General features: G+C 36.1%; 1 protein-coding gene across 4 annotated transcripts; it reads right to left on the bottom strand.

Annotated features, from left to right (window-relative positions):
* Positions 1–1086: 1086 nt before the first annotated feature.
* hmgcs1 (3-hydroxy-3-methylglutaryl-CoA synthase 1 (soluble)) lies at positions 1087–15686 on the bottom strand. Of its 4 annotated transcripts, none has more exons than XM_007255286.4 (10): positions 15577–15686; positions 10607–11064; positions 10153–10278; positions 9320–9484; positions 7840–8008; positions 7421–7591; positions 7194–7300; positions 6245–6370; positions 5322–5479; positions 1087–4427 (listed from the first exon to the last, which is right to left on the bottom strand). In XM_007255286.4, exons 2-10 carry the CDS (start codon positions 11052–11054, stop codon positions 4338–4340), a joined length of 1560 nt encoding a protein of 519 aa, XP_007255348.3. In that variant the 5' UTR covers positions 11055–11064; positions 15577–15686; the 3' UTR covers positions 1087–4337. The 4 variants fall into 4 exon arrangements, with proteins under 4 accessions (XP_007255348.3, XP_007255347.3, XP_015462858.3 ...); XM_007255285.4 differs by lacking the exon at positions 15577–15686 and adding an exon at positions 14096–14202; XM_015607372.3 differs by lacking the exon at positions 15577–15686 and adding an exon at positions 14101–14193.
* Positions 15687–16241: the final 555 nt, after the last annotated feature.

The following is a 16241-nucleotide window of genomic DNA, read 5'->3' on the forward strand; positions in this document are numbered from 1 at the left end:
ATTAAAATTATGCAATAAATACTTGGTTGTTGTCATTATTGAAAATCATAACTAATATAATGTTTAAAAAATATATATGATTAGAAGTATGACCCTGGCATTTGAACGAGTGTTTGTGGTCAAACGCGCCACCGCTCCTTTAAAATATAAATATTTTCATTAGAATAACACACTATACAGTTAATGTTAATTAACAGAAGGTTTTTTTTTATATATTTAGTGCTCACCCTATTTTTTGCTATTTCCTCAAAATGCTCCTAAGCAATGGAACGCTTGGTTAAGGTGGAGGTGGTGAAAGATTCCATATTGTTTGCAAAATCAATAATGATACTGTACAACACAAACGAGCCATCAAGAGTTTTACTGCTTTATTAAGTAGTCAGTGAGACATGGGATACCGCCAAACCTTTTGAACCAGTCCCGCCATTTCCGGTGGTTCATTGACGCGTTCGAAACTTCAAACGCCAGTAGCGACTTTAATACAAGCTCTGGTACATTGTGTCCAATCAGCACGTGTCAGAAAAGTGACACAAGCTTCGAAGCCTCGGGGTCAAACCGCCCATCCCTAGTAATCATGCGTCACTCCTCGTTTTTATGAATCACTGTCATCTGTACAAACCGGAGATATTTATTACTAGAAATGTTCTTAAGCAATAACCAATTTAGGGAAGATGTTACGTACAAATTAAGAGAACCAGTTCAGGCAGTTTGTTTATGAGGTTTCATGAACACAATACAACATTTGGAATCAACTCTTGATTTTTGATTTACCTAGTTTGTTATGTAACACTGCGAGAAAAGACTACACATTATATGTTAACACTTATAAGTTAACAGTCTAGTTATCCAGGCACAGCAGTGCTGCTGGAGTTTTTAAACACTGTCTACAGTAAAACACACGGTCTACATTACTGTACACTCCTACCTAGTTGGTCTACTTTGTACATGTAAATTAATAAGATTCTATCACATCCCAGGAATAATCATTAATCACATTTATATGATCACAATTAATTCATTAATAATCAGTTTAACATTTACTCTGAAAAATGAATGAAAGAGAGAAAAAGGAAAGACAACAGCATGTATACATGAACAGATTTATTTCTCAGTTCATCTCTTTATACATTCTTACATATTACACCTCTTTTATACAGCTTGCTTTCTACAAAAGTTAAGCCTGATCAGACACAGATTCCTCTTTACATCTACAAATATAAATAATTTTACAGTTAGTATTGTACATTACTCACCAAACATTGGTATAACTGACTGATCTCAGAGAAACTTTGTGTAAACATTAGCTGTTTCAAGTTAAAACCTTAGAGCCGACTTGTCCTGGCTGCAAAAAAAAAAAAAAAGAAAAAAAGAAAAAAATATATATATATGTATATATAATTACCTGTACATTATATTATTCAGAATTCCATCCTCTGTTCCTGTTTTCTCAACATGCTTAGAATAAGGCTTTTTAAAGATGAGCAGTTCGCGTCACCATTGCAGGTGATTCTCTCAACAATCTAACCGCTTGGTATTAAAAGACTTTTGTATGGGAATGCAAATGACCACAGCAATTGCAAGTGCTCCCAGTACAGGGTTTGAGGGAAGGCTGACGTTTTCATACCTGCACTTTTTAGTTTGCTTAACCTGGATCTTGGTTTGTTTTAACTCTTGATGCGATTCGTTTGGGCAGGTGTGAACACAGGAATTGCATTGAGAACTAGAAGAGGAGGTGGTCTTAGTCCAATCACAGTTCGTTTGTGGTGAGGAGATCAGACCCAACTATTAGCTGTACTTAGTGAGTTTAAGCTAAAATGCTATTCAGATGCAATTTAACCTGATTTATTACCCAGATAATTACTAAAGCTATGAACAAATGTCATCTTTGCAGCTGCTACAAGCTTATTTACGCTGAAATACATGGAAGAACAAGAGCACTTCTTCCTGTATTTATTTTCTTGCTCCACCAATACAACTGACCAATAACAGCAGAGAACATTGTCACATGGTTTGGTTAAAACACATTTTAGTGCACTTGGGTTATTCCCTGTGTAAAAACGAACCGAACCGAACCGAACCAAACCCAAAATGCTCCAAGTTTACGAAACTCCTCAACCGATTCTGACCAGAGCAAACCAACTACAGGTGTGAACACGCCCTTAATAGCTTAATTTCTAATGAGGTCACGTCTAAATTCTAGGCATCCCCAATCCCACTTAAATGAATCATTATTAACATCACTGTTGTGTAAGATGGACGGATGGAAACGAGAGGAAAAGTCCTCCTCTTTCTCCTAATTATCATAATCATCAACATCATCAAAAACATCCAGTTTCACCAATCAGAACCTGCGTGCAGCATCAGATAATTTACCTCACTTAGTCTGTGGCAAAAGATACATTATAAGCCCTTAGTTAAGAAGTTTTACAGTATTCTAGTCCTACAGAACCATCCCCTCGGCCCACACCGCGCACAGAAAGGCAGTTCAGCGGTAATGCGGTGCTGCAGAGACCACTGCCAGGCACACTAAACTGTTTTAGGCTCGCTAAACAACTGCAGCTGTGACGGGTTTCGGGAAATGATCTGCTCTTTGGCAGTTTGGCACAACCAAAGGCAAGGGGCTCAGAAACAGACAGACCAAAAACAGATCACGTATACACACAAACTTACGCACCTACACACACCGATACAAAAACAGACCACATTTAGTTTGGAAGCTTTAAACAAACTGGACTATTTGGTGTGGGGTCTAAAAATCTGAATTGTTTATCTTTATCGTTTTGTTTGAGTGGATCGTGTCCGTGCCATAGCATGAGAACAACGTTACGCTGCTAAATAATCATAAATATACTTTCATATATTGATACATTTGTCTATCCCTTATATCTTCCCTGCTTTAGTGGTCCCAAGGAAGTCGGAACAACCCAATATACATTTAATTTAATTCCTTTTCATTAACGAATAAACTAATATTCCTTTCAGTCATCCTCTGTGATCGGTAATGCTTAAACCTATTCTTAAACCCCCCCACAAAGAGAAACTCAGACAGTATTGTCAAATTTAGAAATGGTGTGTGATTGAACCACTATTTTTTTCCCCCAGATCTCATCACGGTCATGCAAACACTTGTATGAACTTTCCATTAGAAGGGAAAAAAGTATTTCACTGGCAAAGCCAGTTTGAGTCTTAATGAGATGATTGAATGAGTAACATTGAAGATCTCAGAGATACAAGGTTTTGCATGATCGTGAAGATATCCAGCAGTTACCACAATGGACAGCTTTAACTGACAGTGCCTAAATTTGTCTAAATTATGAATGCGACAACAAACAAAAATACAAACGTGAACGAAAAACAAGTAGTGTTCGTACACTGCTGTTGTTGGTCACATAACACTAATGAGTCAAATGTCGCTGTGACAATTCTCTTCATAATTTTCTTTATATTTCTTTATATCTGGGCGAGTCTGATATTCTTTGATGTTCTTTAGTTTTTTTAACCATTAAAACAGGCCTTAAAATTGATGTCAAAGTTAAATTAAATGGAATCTGACTTATATAAATAAAACAATTCCACTAAGTTGAATTAGCTGACTCAGCTGTGCCTAAGCAGATATTTCTGACACTATATATATAATTTATGTTTAAAAAAGAAAAAAAAAAAAAACACGAGGTATATAGAAATGCATCACTTATGCATGCGTACAATTTTACAGAAATGCCAGCAATATGGGACACGAAAGAAGCAGCAGCAGCACTAGCATGAGCATTTGCTTACTAAAAGAAAAAAAAAAAGCAGCAGAATTAAAGTAAAAGTAAAAAGGCCCACTTCCCTTTATTCTCAACCCTTCCACAGCTGGCCTGAGTGTCTAGAACATTCAGCCTGGCTTAATGCAAACGAAAGGTGAGTTAAGCGTCTGAAAACATGTTTGTATGCATCATGACATCATTCCACTGTCTCTGCATAGATCATCGGCTCTGAGCAGCAAAGATTATTGTTGAGTGTGTCAGCTTGTGTCCATTACTCATTACTATCAAAAATCGTGCCAGCAGTGAACACAACAGTGCCCACCACAAATAAACCTTATTACATCCAAACACAAACCCCACCTGCGCTCCGAAACTCTGCTGATTAAACACAGAGACTGAATAACCAGTCCTAATCAGGAGCACTTAAAAACGATAAGTGTATTTCACATCATTCAATAACATGCCTTAAGGCCACCAAGGCAGACACGTTGCCTCGGGTCCTCGTCTTGTTCTGCTTGTTCTTGCTTTTGTCCAGATCTGATGTCCTCACCATCATCTGTGATTATGTGTACCTCACAGAGGTCAACATTAGTGGTTCCCGTTACTAACAGCAACCGCCTCAGGGGCAGCTGTGGAGGCTGGGATGCGGGGCATCTTCTTTACTGGGCTGGGGATGTGCTGCAGGAGAGAGAGTATGAAGAGAGTATGAAAAGAGAAATGTGAATGTAATCAAGGATGGGTATAAATCTAATACTTGACAGAAATTCAGACTGATTGCAGTTCTACTTTAGGAAATGCTGCATTATTAAATTTCCACTTTAAATCAAATTGATTCAGGGGGATTGGACAGGAAATAATATATATTTTTTATTTTTTCATTAAGATAAATAATGTTATAATGTGCTTTCTGATTATACTGTGGGTATTTTCAACACTTTTGCCATACTGTCCAAAACTAAATCAGAATTATTTTTTAACAAATGCACTGAATCAGAGGTAGTATTTATATAGTATTAACAGAGACAGCCCAAATCACTTAAATCAAATCAAATCAGATCATATTTATTGTCACATCACAGAATACAGGTGAGTGAAACACTTGGCTTTCCACAGCAAGCGGAGAACAATATTCACAACAATAGATTTATTGCAATATGTAAAAATAATTATGTAAATTAAGTCTTTACGTTCTACATTTGATGTGATTAAAAATGACCACACTTATAAGCATGATTACACCTCAAGCAAGAATCTGGCATTTAGTGTTACCCTTACAGCAGCACTATGCAAGAATTGGCTCCCCCTACAGTCGAGAAGTGGAATTCACAATTGGAGTCACCACTAAAGGACCCTCTTGCACAAATTTCTGGACAAGTTGAGAGATACAGAACCGTGTGAAATACTGAAGCATCTAGACTAGGTTGTGAAGTACATACTACAGGATTTGACACAAATATGGCTTCACCCAAATTACATAGTGCAGTTAGACGAGTGGTGCTATTCTCCATATTACGAGTCAATGGAGCATAAAATGATGAAAAAAAATATTGCTATAAAATCTGACTATCATACCTCTGCTTCAGTTACAGAATCAGCCAGTCCTGCTTCCAGTGGTCTGTCCTCGTCAAGGGAGCGTCTGGCGTAATACCTGCGGTGTTTCTCATCCACACGGGTCAAGTACCACGTTCCTGGAAAGAGCTCATCCACAGGACCCTGGGGGATGTAGTTTGCTGTAGGAGTGGAAGAAAGTAAGTGGGTTAAATTAGTCATTATCAGCATCTGTAAATACATAGAGAGAGACTGGATCTAAAAATAGAGTAAAAACAGCGGGCGACACTTTTATAGTATCAAATTAAAACATTAAAGCATTAGAATTTTATAAGCTGTTAGAAAAGAAACTGCACCTTATTTACATATATATGTTAAGGTACAATATATGTAAAAAAGTATAAGGTATTTAATTTAGTCCCATTTCCACAAGTGTATAATAAAAATCAAGCACCAAGTGTAGCTATGCAGTCTGCATTTATTTTTAGTGGGAAAATGGGTCATTTTAAAAAGCTTAACATTAAGTAAAGATATGATGTGTCAATTTTGCCCATGGAAAATACTGTTTGGAATGGAACAGTACGTTCGTTACTGTGAGGGCAGGGCAGTGTAGCTAATAGTTTAAGTGTAAAAGAAAATACATTTTTACTCCACATTTATGTTTTTGTAGCAAGTACATTAACCAGGACCTCCTTCACTATCGTGCTTGTTGTCGAATAACGGATTCTGAACTGCCCTCTAGTGGATGCATTTCTGTATTTGGTATTGAATGCAATTGTGCATAATGTGTTTTTAAAAAAAAATCACATTGGTCATGAAATGTTTACAGAAAGGAGAATAAATGTAGTACAAAAAAAACAAGAAGTTACAGATTAGAAGGGCTTGTAAAAAGGATAAAAAAGTCTTAGCAGGAGCAAAAAGCTAATAATAAATAAACAGTGGCCTACCTAAGTGATGAGTGTCTTCTCTAAGCTTCATGTTGTCTGCAAAGACACCAGGTGCAACTTTCCTCCTGGAGTCCAGTCGAGCCTTCAGATCTGACAGACTGGAAACAAGTTTATCCAGCGCAGAACCTACAAACAAACACACACAAAAAGACCACTTAACACCACACCTGAAATCACATCCACTGTGACATCAGATAAAAGGCAAAGTACATTACATTAAATACATTACATATACATTTCTGAGATGTATCAAGACATGATACATGGCTGTGTGTAATATGTATGAATGAACCTTTAACTAATTATTATGTTACAGTGTCAGCATCTGTCACACCATAAATAAAACATATGGTACGGTACATTTGGATAGTAAAAGCTAACAGTGTATCTAAACAAATACTTAAATGATTTAAATTGATTATGTTGTTAGGGGTGATTAATTAAATTTGTCATGCTGCTCCTTTAAAGGGACATTATTCAAAGCTCCGCCTGAGTGAATCACCATTTAGCACAAGCTATCAATAATGTAGTAAATCCACAGCTTATTTGCATAAAAGTGCCAGAGCCCTTAAACGGCTTATTTTGAAAGGGACTAAATGGTAAGAATGGCTGAGATTTCTTTATGTAAGAGTGATTTTGTGCAAAAAACTTTATAAAAATGTTTTGTAAAGCCAATAGACCTATTCTAACTTGTGGAAAAAGAAGTACTCGTATAATGTGTCCTTTAATCACAATGTTTTTGTACTCATTTAGAGGTCATCCCAGCAGAAATCAAACTATATCCACATGCACCATCCATGCATGACCTTTTTTGAAAATAAATCTCAATCAGATGGTAACCAGCACAGCAGATATGATATTGCAATTTTATTGTGTCATTTTTTATATCTTATCTGAATAAAATTATTTCAAATACATGCTTTAAGCATGCATAAGCCTGTAAACTCACCAGGTGTAGCATCCTGTGTGACTTTAATAGAGTAGAGAGTTGCAGCGAATCCTGATCCATAAGAAAACACGCCAATTCTCTGTCCTGCCACCTGCTGTGGAGTATGTCTGTAAAAAACAAACAGTCATATAGTAAATATAGGTGTAAACTATACAGAATTATGAAATTTGTATTTACATTTGAAGGAAGAGACACTGAGCAGTTTAAACAAGAACTATAGTACATACTGTGCTAGAACTGAAGCCAGGCAGCCATACACAGACGGCGTATACATATTGCCATTCTGGTTGGATATGAGGAGTGAAGCCTTGGTTTTCTGCTCAAACATCTCCGCACTGGCTTTCATGAAGGCCTTCTCCACGTCACGGTCAAAATAAGTGTCCTCAATCTTCACATCTCTGGAAAATAATAAATAGTTTAAAATTTCAACTAATTTTTTCCATTTCAGTCGATGAAACAGGTTTGCCTAGAGATTTTTACTTTAATGGCAGTGAAGTCGGTACAGCTGGCCAGACATCAAAGTAACAAAGATTACAGGCTGCCTTTCAAAAGCAGCACAACTTTAGCACACTTGTAAAGCAGGGTTCCACTAAAAATGGCACTTCTGCATGAGCAGAGTTCTCCTTTTTTATAGGCAGATACTGACCTGAAGGCTTCCAGACCACTGAACGGGCCGCTCTCTGTGTTGGGACTGGGATGATACAGGAAATCGTTGAGCAGGAGGCGAGCCAGAGATTTCTGGACCAGTTTACAGTAAGGAGAGTGGAAGACCATGTAGCCAAATTCATCCAGATTGAAATTCCTCTCAAGTCCCTCTAAAATTTAAGCAAAAAGACAAAGACATTTCAAAATGACAGGCTAGAGGTAATGTAAACGGAGCCTGACGACCTTAAGTTACTCCACATTTTTCCTTATGCTTTTTACCTTTGTACTCCCAACTCCAATATACTTTGTTTATTGCATGTGTCACTGACAGGTTGCCTTACATGAATTTGAATAATATATATATGTGGGTGTTAATGGAAGTTTGTCTGTGGCCTTTAATATGGTTCATATTAATATCAGAATTGTGCTATAAAAGTTTTGTCCGTATCTTTCAGTCCTATTTCCAATAAACTTAAGCCATTTATTCTACAGGTTAACATTCTTACAGGTTTATTAAAAAATATCAGTGTCCAAATTTTAAGCACTAGTGAGCTGGAATTCTCTACATGAAACACTAAAGATCAGCTCGGCCGGATCACTGAATCATTTTAAACTTTTAGTTTCTAGACACAATCAGAAATCCTGTGATTGTTTTAAATGAGTTTATCTTTATTCTTTCCATTTTAATTTGTTTTATTTATTTATTTATCTAATTCATTTTTTTTATCATTTACCTTTACTTTTACTATTATCTTTTTCTTTTTTCATTTTATTTTTTATAAAATATTTACCTTTTATGTGTCAATTTTTATGGTCTTTTAAAAATGTCCTATTCTTTTCTTTTTATGTATATATTTTATTCATCTATATTAAATGTTGGTTTAAAATGTGTATTTTTTTTATTTATTTATTTTTCTATTTTAATCCTTATCATTTCTAATTTCTGATTAAATGTTTTTAATCCCTTGTGGTCACCCTTAATGTATTCCCGAGTTAAAATAAAGTTTGATTGGTTGATTGATTGACTGATAGTTTGATAATAAATCGCAACATAAATAAATAGTAAAAATAAATAAATAACATTAACTACTAATTATAGTTATATATTGAGCTAAATATGGTGTTTATGGAGAAATGTTCATTTTTAACTACTAATAGAGTATTAAATATGGTTAAATACTATTTACAGGAAGGCTCAAAATGCTCAAAAATGTAAAAACATATATTCTAAAGATGTATCCGTTAATTAAAACAATTTATTGGCTGTATTCACTTAAGTTTAAGCACCAACCATGAACTGTTGAAACCTGCTAAGAAGGTTTCCTGTGACAAGCTGGAGCAGCCTAAGCCCACTTTACGACTTAATGGAGGCAGTAAGGCACTGTACTGCACTGTACAGGCTGCAGTGTATTTAGAGAGTGAGGCAAGCTGGGAGTTAAACTGCTTGTGTAGGGATTGAATACGCTGGTATGATTACGCACCTCTTTGCCATTGTGCTTGAATCTTATTGCGGTAGACTGAGTAGCATCTGTCTAATGCACTGAGGTAGCACTGGATGGAGAGCTTTCCATCCACCACGGGGTATTCAGATACCATATCGGGCTTATAGAAATCATAGGCATGCTGCATGTGGGTGCCTCGTAGACCTGCAAGAGAAAACAGATATACATACTTATTATTTGCAATGGGGGATTTTTACACTGTACACAAAATAACTCCATCCGAACAGTGGCTTATTTGTGTAATTTCACGCATCATTTATTTTTTGCACATACGATTAAAAAGCTTTGGCCGTTTACTGTTTTTTACACAGGAATAGTGCTTTTGGGATGCATGGCATTTCTCCGAACAGGAGCCATTCTTGTACTAGATGATTTTAACATGAGAAGTTGAAGCAGTCATGTTATAAAAAACGATCAGTACATAGCAATCCTGCATGTGATCTTGGGTCCGGAAATAATGGCCCTTTTTTTTTTTTTTTTTAATAATGTTCCTGGCTAAGTGAGATACTTTTATCAAGTATCTTTTATCAAATTACTTGTTTTGAATTTTAGTTATGCCAAAATGTACAAACTGTTCTCATTACCCTTCCAACAGTATAGGCTAGACCCTGAGTTTAAGTTATCTGGCTAAACTCAGAATTCCTGCTTTATCAAATTCTTCCTCTGCTTTGTTATCAGTGTTTGGACACAAACAAAGTAGTAAGTCACAACATTGTGCGGACTGTGACCTTAACTGTTTTGTAAGCTCTCTCAATAATGATAGTGGTGTAAGTGTGTCAGAGTTCATCACAGCTGTCTGTATGGCCACATACCTCGATCAAATGCCAGAGGGGCATTGGGCCCAACCAACATGGCCACTGCTCCAGCCCCACCGGTAGGCCTGGCACTGCCTGTGGCATACACAGCAATATCTCCCGCCACGACCAGAGCGTAGCGACCTGCAGATGAAAACCGATTAAAAAAAAAAAAAAAAAAAAAAAAAAAAAAAAAAAAACACGGAACATCCGTAAATAAATAAACACTGATATCTAATACAGAGAAAAGGTCACACGGCTGCTCAACACATGAGAGCAGAACCATATCTCAGAATGAAAAGCTAAAACCTTTGGAAACAGGCAGTAAATGACGTGAAAGAAAGTATTGTTAGACGTAAACACTCAGGACTAATCATTTTAGTAAGAGACATTTTATAGATCATAACTTTTACTGAATTAATTCTAACAACACTTTCACTTATCAATTTTATATTACATTACGAACACTCACCATCCCAAGAGCTGGACTCCACCCAGTTGACTGCATTGAAAAGTGCAGCAGTTCCTCCATAGCAGGCATTAGTTGTGTCGATGCCCTCCACATCTGTATTTCCCGACTCCTCAAACAGCTGCATTAGTACAGTCTTCACAGACTTGGATTTGTCGATGATGGTCTCTGTGCCCACCTCTAGTCTCCCCACGCTGTCATACGACAGGCAGTTTCTCTCCATAAGCTGCTGCACCACGGTCAGGCACAGAGAGTTAATGTCCTCGCGGTCTGAGCAAAAGCCCATTTGCGCCTGGCCGAGCCCGATGGTGTACTTTCCGGCCCCGACGCCGTCAAACTCCTCCAGTTCTGTCTGGTCCACATACTGAGAGGGAATGTAGACCTCCATAGCGATGATGCCCACATCTTTGGGCCAAGCAGCCACATAGTTAGCAGGTAGAGATCCAGGCATGGTGAATGGACTGTGGAAGAAAAATAAACAGAAACTGATTAATGTCCTTCTACTGATTAAAGTAACAATTAGACAAGAACTGTGTTCTGAGAACTGTCTTTGAATGTGAAACTCCTCTGTAAAAGAACAGACAAGTTTAAGCCTGCAGCACACGTCAACTATAACTGGATTAAATGTTTAAATAGGGCAAAGGTCACAAAGCTGGCCGCTGATGAACTTTCACCTACTTGAACACAATCACATCAATCTGTCCCCCCCAAAAAAGAGTGACATGGACTTTGAACTAATCTTTAAAAAGAATGAGGAACATAAATAAATACGGGTCAAAAAAAGGAAAAAAGAAAAACAAGCATGCATCTAAGACTTGTGTTGTTAACAGATAATATCACAAAATTGAATACTTTAATTAGAAATCCCAACAGTAGCAGAATTTGTTGGCTTAGCAATTTAGAAGCTTTACAACCTTACACACAGCGAGCAAAAAAACGACAATAGAAAACAAAAAAATGAGTTAAACACAAACACATTAACTGTTACAATGCCAATGACTAAAATATAACATAAAATGTCATATTGTATGGTAAAATTTAGCTAGCTCAAATTTCCCACTCAAGGAAATACAAACTAAATGAAAATACATGGAACTACAGAGAAACCCTTAATAACAAAATAATGCAATTTCCAAAACTTACAGAAACGTCTGCAGTTGCAGTATCAGTTCAACTTCTCAAAAAAGAAAAGCAGCACACAGCTGTGTGAGCTTTATATCTGCACACGCTGGCTGACAGAGCGAGTCCCAGTTAGGGTCATTAGTTGACCTTCCCAAGCTGGCGAAGGACCATCCCCTCCCCTAATTGGCTTACAGTAACCTTGCTAAGCTAAGCGAACTCTTATGGCTTCACTTGCAAAGACAGTGAAAGGCTCATTTCAAGATTTTGAAACAAATGTGTATATATGTCAGAAAGGCAGCCATTGTAATTATAACAGTCATAATATTTTGACTTTTAATTAATACAGAATTGAAACTTATATAACCACTAAAGCTCAGATTGGTTTATTAATCCAAGTTCCTGTTATACCCATTTTAAATGGCTCTCTATCTTGATAAGCTCTGGTGAGAGTAAAATTGACACATTTTAGCTAGCTTTACATTCATTTTATAGGCAAAGAAAAGCATTCACAAAACACACACAAAAGAAATACTGTGCATCATAAGATACTGTGATATAACATTTTGCTGTGTTGCCCAGCTCTATCGTTTGTGATTAAGTACCCCTAGTGCAGTAGCTTTGATATTGTTCATATCATTACCAGAATTATATCATATTGACTGGAATTCACTCAGTTCTCTCAGTTCACACTCTCAGCATGATCACCAAAAGTGACAGACGTAACAAGTTACATATTTTCTCACTATATATCACAATGTTTAGAATTTAACCTGAGCTGTTTTTATTGTTTGAAAGCTATAGAGAAATCTAGGAACAGAAGGGCAAGGCAGAAATAATCATCCAATCGATTAGTCGACTACCAAAGTAATTAATTAGTAGCCGCTTTACTTTTACATTGCATAAAATTACATTTAGCAGATGATTTTGTCCAAAGCTACTTACAAATATTAATGTATATTTCGCAATAGAGAACACAGATGTTTAAGGCAAAAAAAATAAATAAAAAAAATTGGCAGTGCCTAAGTGGGGTGGAGGAGGAAGACAGGAGGAAGAAGGTAATGAGGTTTGATGTAGTTAGTGTGTTAGAGGTGTTAAGAGAGTAAGTGCTCTTTAAAGAGCTCTGTCTTCAGGAGTTTCTTAAAGGTACTGGGGGACACTCCTGCTCTGGTAGAATATATAGGAGTCTGAATTGTGACATTCACTTTATATATTAAGATGTTAACATGTAAAACCACATTAATATATTGCTAGGTTAATTAATTTGAACTTAAACTTATACAAGCACTAAATCTTAGGTTGTCTTATTAAGCAAAGTCTCTAGTTAACCTAAAGTGTTTTACTTTAATTTCTTTAGCTGTAATTGACATAGGAGATTAAATTAATACATTTATTTTATGTGGTGCAGTGTACAATAAATATATTTTCATCTATTTTTCCAATTTTAGTTTTTTCATCTCTCAAAATCGGAATTTCAGGAAAAATAAAAAATTAATCATTTCTTTATTTTCTGATTTTTCCATGTTTGTATTTGGCAAGTTCGACAATATAATCAGATTTGTGTTGCAATATACAAAAATACACAAATCTAAAAATCAAGAGAAGATTCAACTTTCTTCTTCTTTACTCATTTACTTTACTGAATTAAATAAAAATAATGATTAAGTTTTATACTCTGTTTTATATTTTCGAAGCTTGAAACGTTCAGAAAACTAAACTGCTAAACGTTACACTGACCTAGCTAAGTACAGACTGTCCTTTATTGACAGTAGTCAGCTCAGCTCACGTGATTACCATTGGCTAACATTAGCTAGATGTTATCAGTGTCACTCCACACACTGGATAAATCTTAGCATGACATAATATTTAAGCTAATGCTGTAATAAAACATATTAGTTAGCTAGGTTTAAGTAATATTTAAAATGTTAGTTAGCTAATATAAAACGTGTCAGTTTAAAAGCTCTTCTCCTTCAGCTGCAGTTTTAGCCTAACAATTGAGAGAGGTAAATTGTAAGATTTTAAAAAGATTCAATTATTTAACAGCTCTGGAAAATGTGTTCAATGTCTTTCCCAAACGTCAGCTACTCAGTATGTGACCAAAAGCTTAGAAATTTAAGTTAAATCATCTAACTGGCTAATCTGTCAGCAAGCACCCAGCTTTATTAGCTCGTTAGCTAGCTAACGTTAGGTTAGATGCTAGCTAAGGTTGCTAGGAGTATGTGTTGGTTTAACTGAAGCTAAGCTAATTAGCATTAGCCCTGTAACCGGCTCACTAAACAAACATCCGCTCAGAAGCTGAAATTCACTGTAACGTTCACGTTCAGCCCTTCAGTTTACTGACCCCAGCTCAGCCGAACACACCGCCGCCCTTACCTTACAATCATATAGTAGGAGAGTCTGAGCTAGGAGAGAACCGCTGCCCCTTCCCGCAAATCATAAGGTCAGTGGTAGGAACGCAAAGCGGACGGACCCACTTCCGTAGAGCCCCGCGGTCCAACACGGTTCTCTCACAGCTGATTCTCTGAAGCGCACTGGTCACTGAATGGATCATTATCTATATTTACATCTAACTAAGCTATTTTGATTATCAAAATGCTACAAAAAGTCCACGAGATTGGTCTTACAAGTGTATATTTATACATTTTAAGGCCAACACATAACAATGGATAACTGATTTGATTTTATTGTTTTTATATATTTGATATTTTCCAATAGAATTAAAGTCATTTTCTTTCTAATTGGTTTGAAAAGTTCAGATTTTCTGAAAGTTCATATTTAAACTTTGGAAGGACATTACCTAAACAGCATCTTATTTTGCTTTTGTTGCATGTAATTTTTTTCTCACTTTTTCTCATAATATTTTTTTCTTTTTCTTTGTACTTTATTCTAGTTGGTCCAAAGTGTATATTTATACATTGGATGAACATTATACGAACAATATTTGATACATTTATGTTTTTCTTTTGTTTAATTTGTATTTTATATTTCAGCCATACAATACCTTACTTTTAATATTAGTTTTATTAGTTTTACGTACTTTTTCCTCATAATAAAAGATTATTTTTTCTTTTACTTTGTACTTTAATCTAGTTTTTACAAAGTGTGTATTTGTACATTGGATTAACAGTATGTGAACAGTATCTGATACATTTTTTTTATATTTGTTTTTATTTTTTATATAATGTCTTATCCTAATATCTAGCATTTTTAATAATAAGAAGACTAACAAAATGTACTAAAAGGTATATTTGAAATCCTCATATGTATATTTAGACTGTATGGAAAAAATATATAATATAGGTTTAAAAAATTTTAAGTTTTTATCTGTAACTGAGAGTAACTGTCTCTACGGTCCAGAGAATACTTTTAGACTTAAATTTTTTAGAGCATTGCTTTGAGGATTTAATTGCATGCAGCCACAACAGTGAGTTGAGTTAGGTCAGAAAGTTCCAACTAACCCCACCTCATCTCTAAAGTACTGGAGTTGCATTTTTTGTTTTTAAAAACATTATACAATTAAATTGATAACTGATGCCAGTGTTTTGGGTATTTCAAAATACAAATGTAACTATTTATACAGTTATAAAGAGTTTTAAAAAATCTACAATTTTTTTCTATTATTTGAAATATGACACCATTAAAAGCATATCAATGAGTATTAAAAATGCAAATCAATAATTTGCACAAACAGAATGCACACAAAAAGTTCTTTAGCTGCATGTTACAATTTGCAGTACTGTGCTTGTGGCTAAACTAGTATTTACCAACATACCAACAAACTATATTACACTGTTGCATATTGATCATTATTAATTAAGTTATTTTGCAAATAAATTAGAATAAACAGGACTCACCTGTACAGGTTGACAGATTTTCCAAGCAGTATCACAGGTAATCACTAGGCTTAAGATAACCTAATGACACTGTTGCTTGTGGGTAGGGACAGGCTGGTGTGAGAGAATTGCCTACTAGCTGTTTATATACGGAACGTTGGCTGTACCTGAGTGATCTACTGTATCTTCGCTGAATGTACTTTCAGCGTCCAATCATCGCACAGGGTCGTTCTGAAGTTTATGAGTGCCCCGCCCTCGTCAAATCTCGGGCCAATCAGAGAGCGAGCTATCGATCCTCGCTGCCAGTGGTTCAATGGTGTGAGTGAATGACGGGGTATGAGGAGAGAGCGCTGACCAATCAGCGAGGACGTCTGACGCCTGGCCATGTCGTCAGAGACGTCAAGCTCGCGAATCCGCGAGGAAGCGCAGATCCGTGGCCATAACAACACGCGGCCGAATAATATTCCAGCGCGGTGAGGAGGCGGAGTGATACAAACTAATACAGGCTTAGATATAAAATACAGCGATTAAACCCAAAAAAATAATTACAGACTTCATCATTCAAACACCAGTCTATTAGAAAATATTACCGACACGGCGCTGGAGAAAACCTGACAGTACATGTGTTAAATGAACGTCATGAGTGTTATATTTTACACTTAGCTGATTTAACACCGACACGTGTT

The sequence above is a fragment of the Astyanax mexicanus genome, chromosome 20 (assembly GCF_023375975.1).
Source record: "Astyanax mexicanus isolate ESR-SI-001 chromosome 20, AstMex3_surface, whole genome shotgun sequence".
In the NCBI taxonomy this organism is placed as follows: Eukaryota; Metazoa; Chordata; class Actinopteri; order Characiformes; family Acestrorhamphidae; genus Astyanax; species Astyanax mexicanus.

Coding starts and splice junctions, on each gene's coding strand:
- hmgcs1 (XM_007255285.4), bottom strand. Junction 7,592..7,839: donor AGTGGTCTGGAAGCCTTCAG/GTCAGTATCTGC, acceptor ATTATTTTCCAG/AGATGTGAAGATTGAGGACA. Junction 6,371..7,193: donor CACACAGGATGCTACACCTG/GTGAGTTTACAG, acceptor GTTTGTTTGTAG/GTTCTGCGCTGGATAAACTT.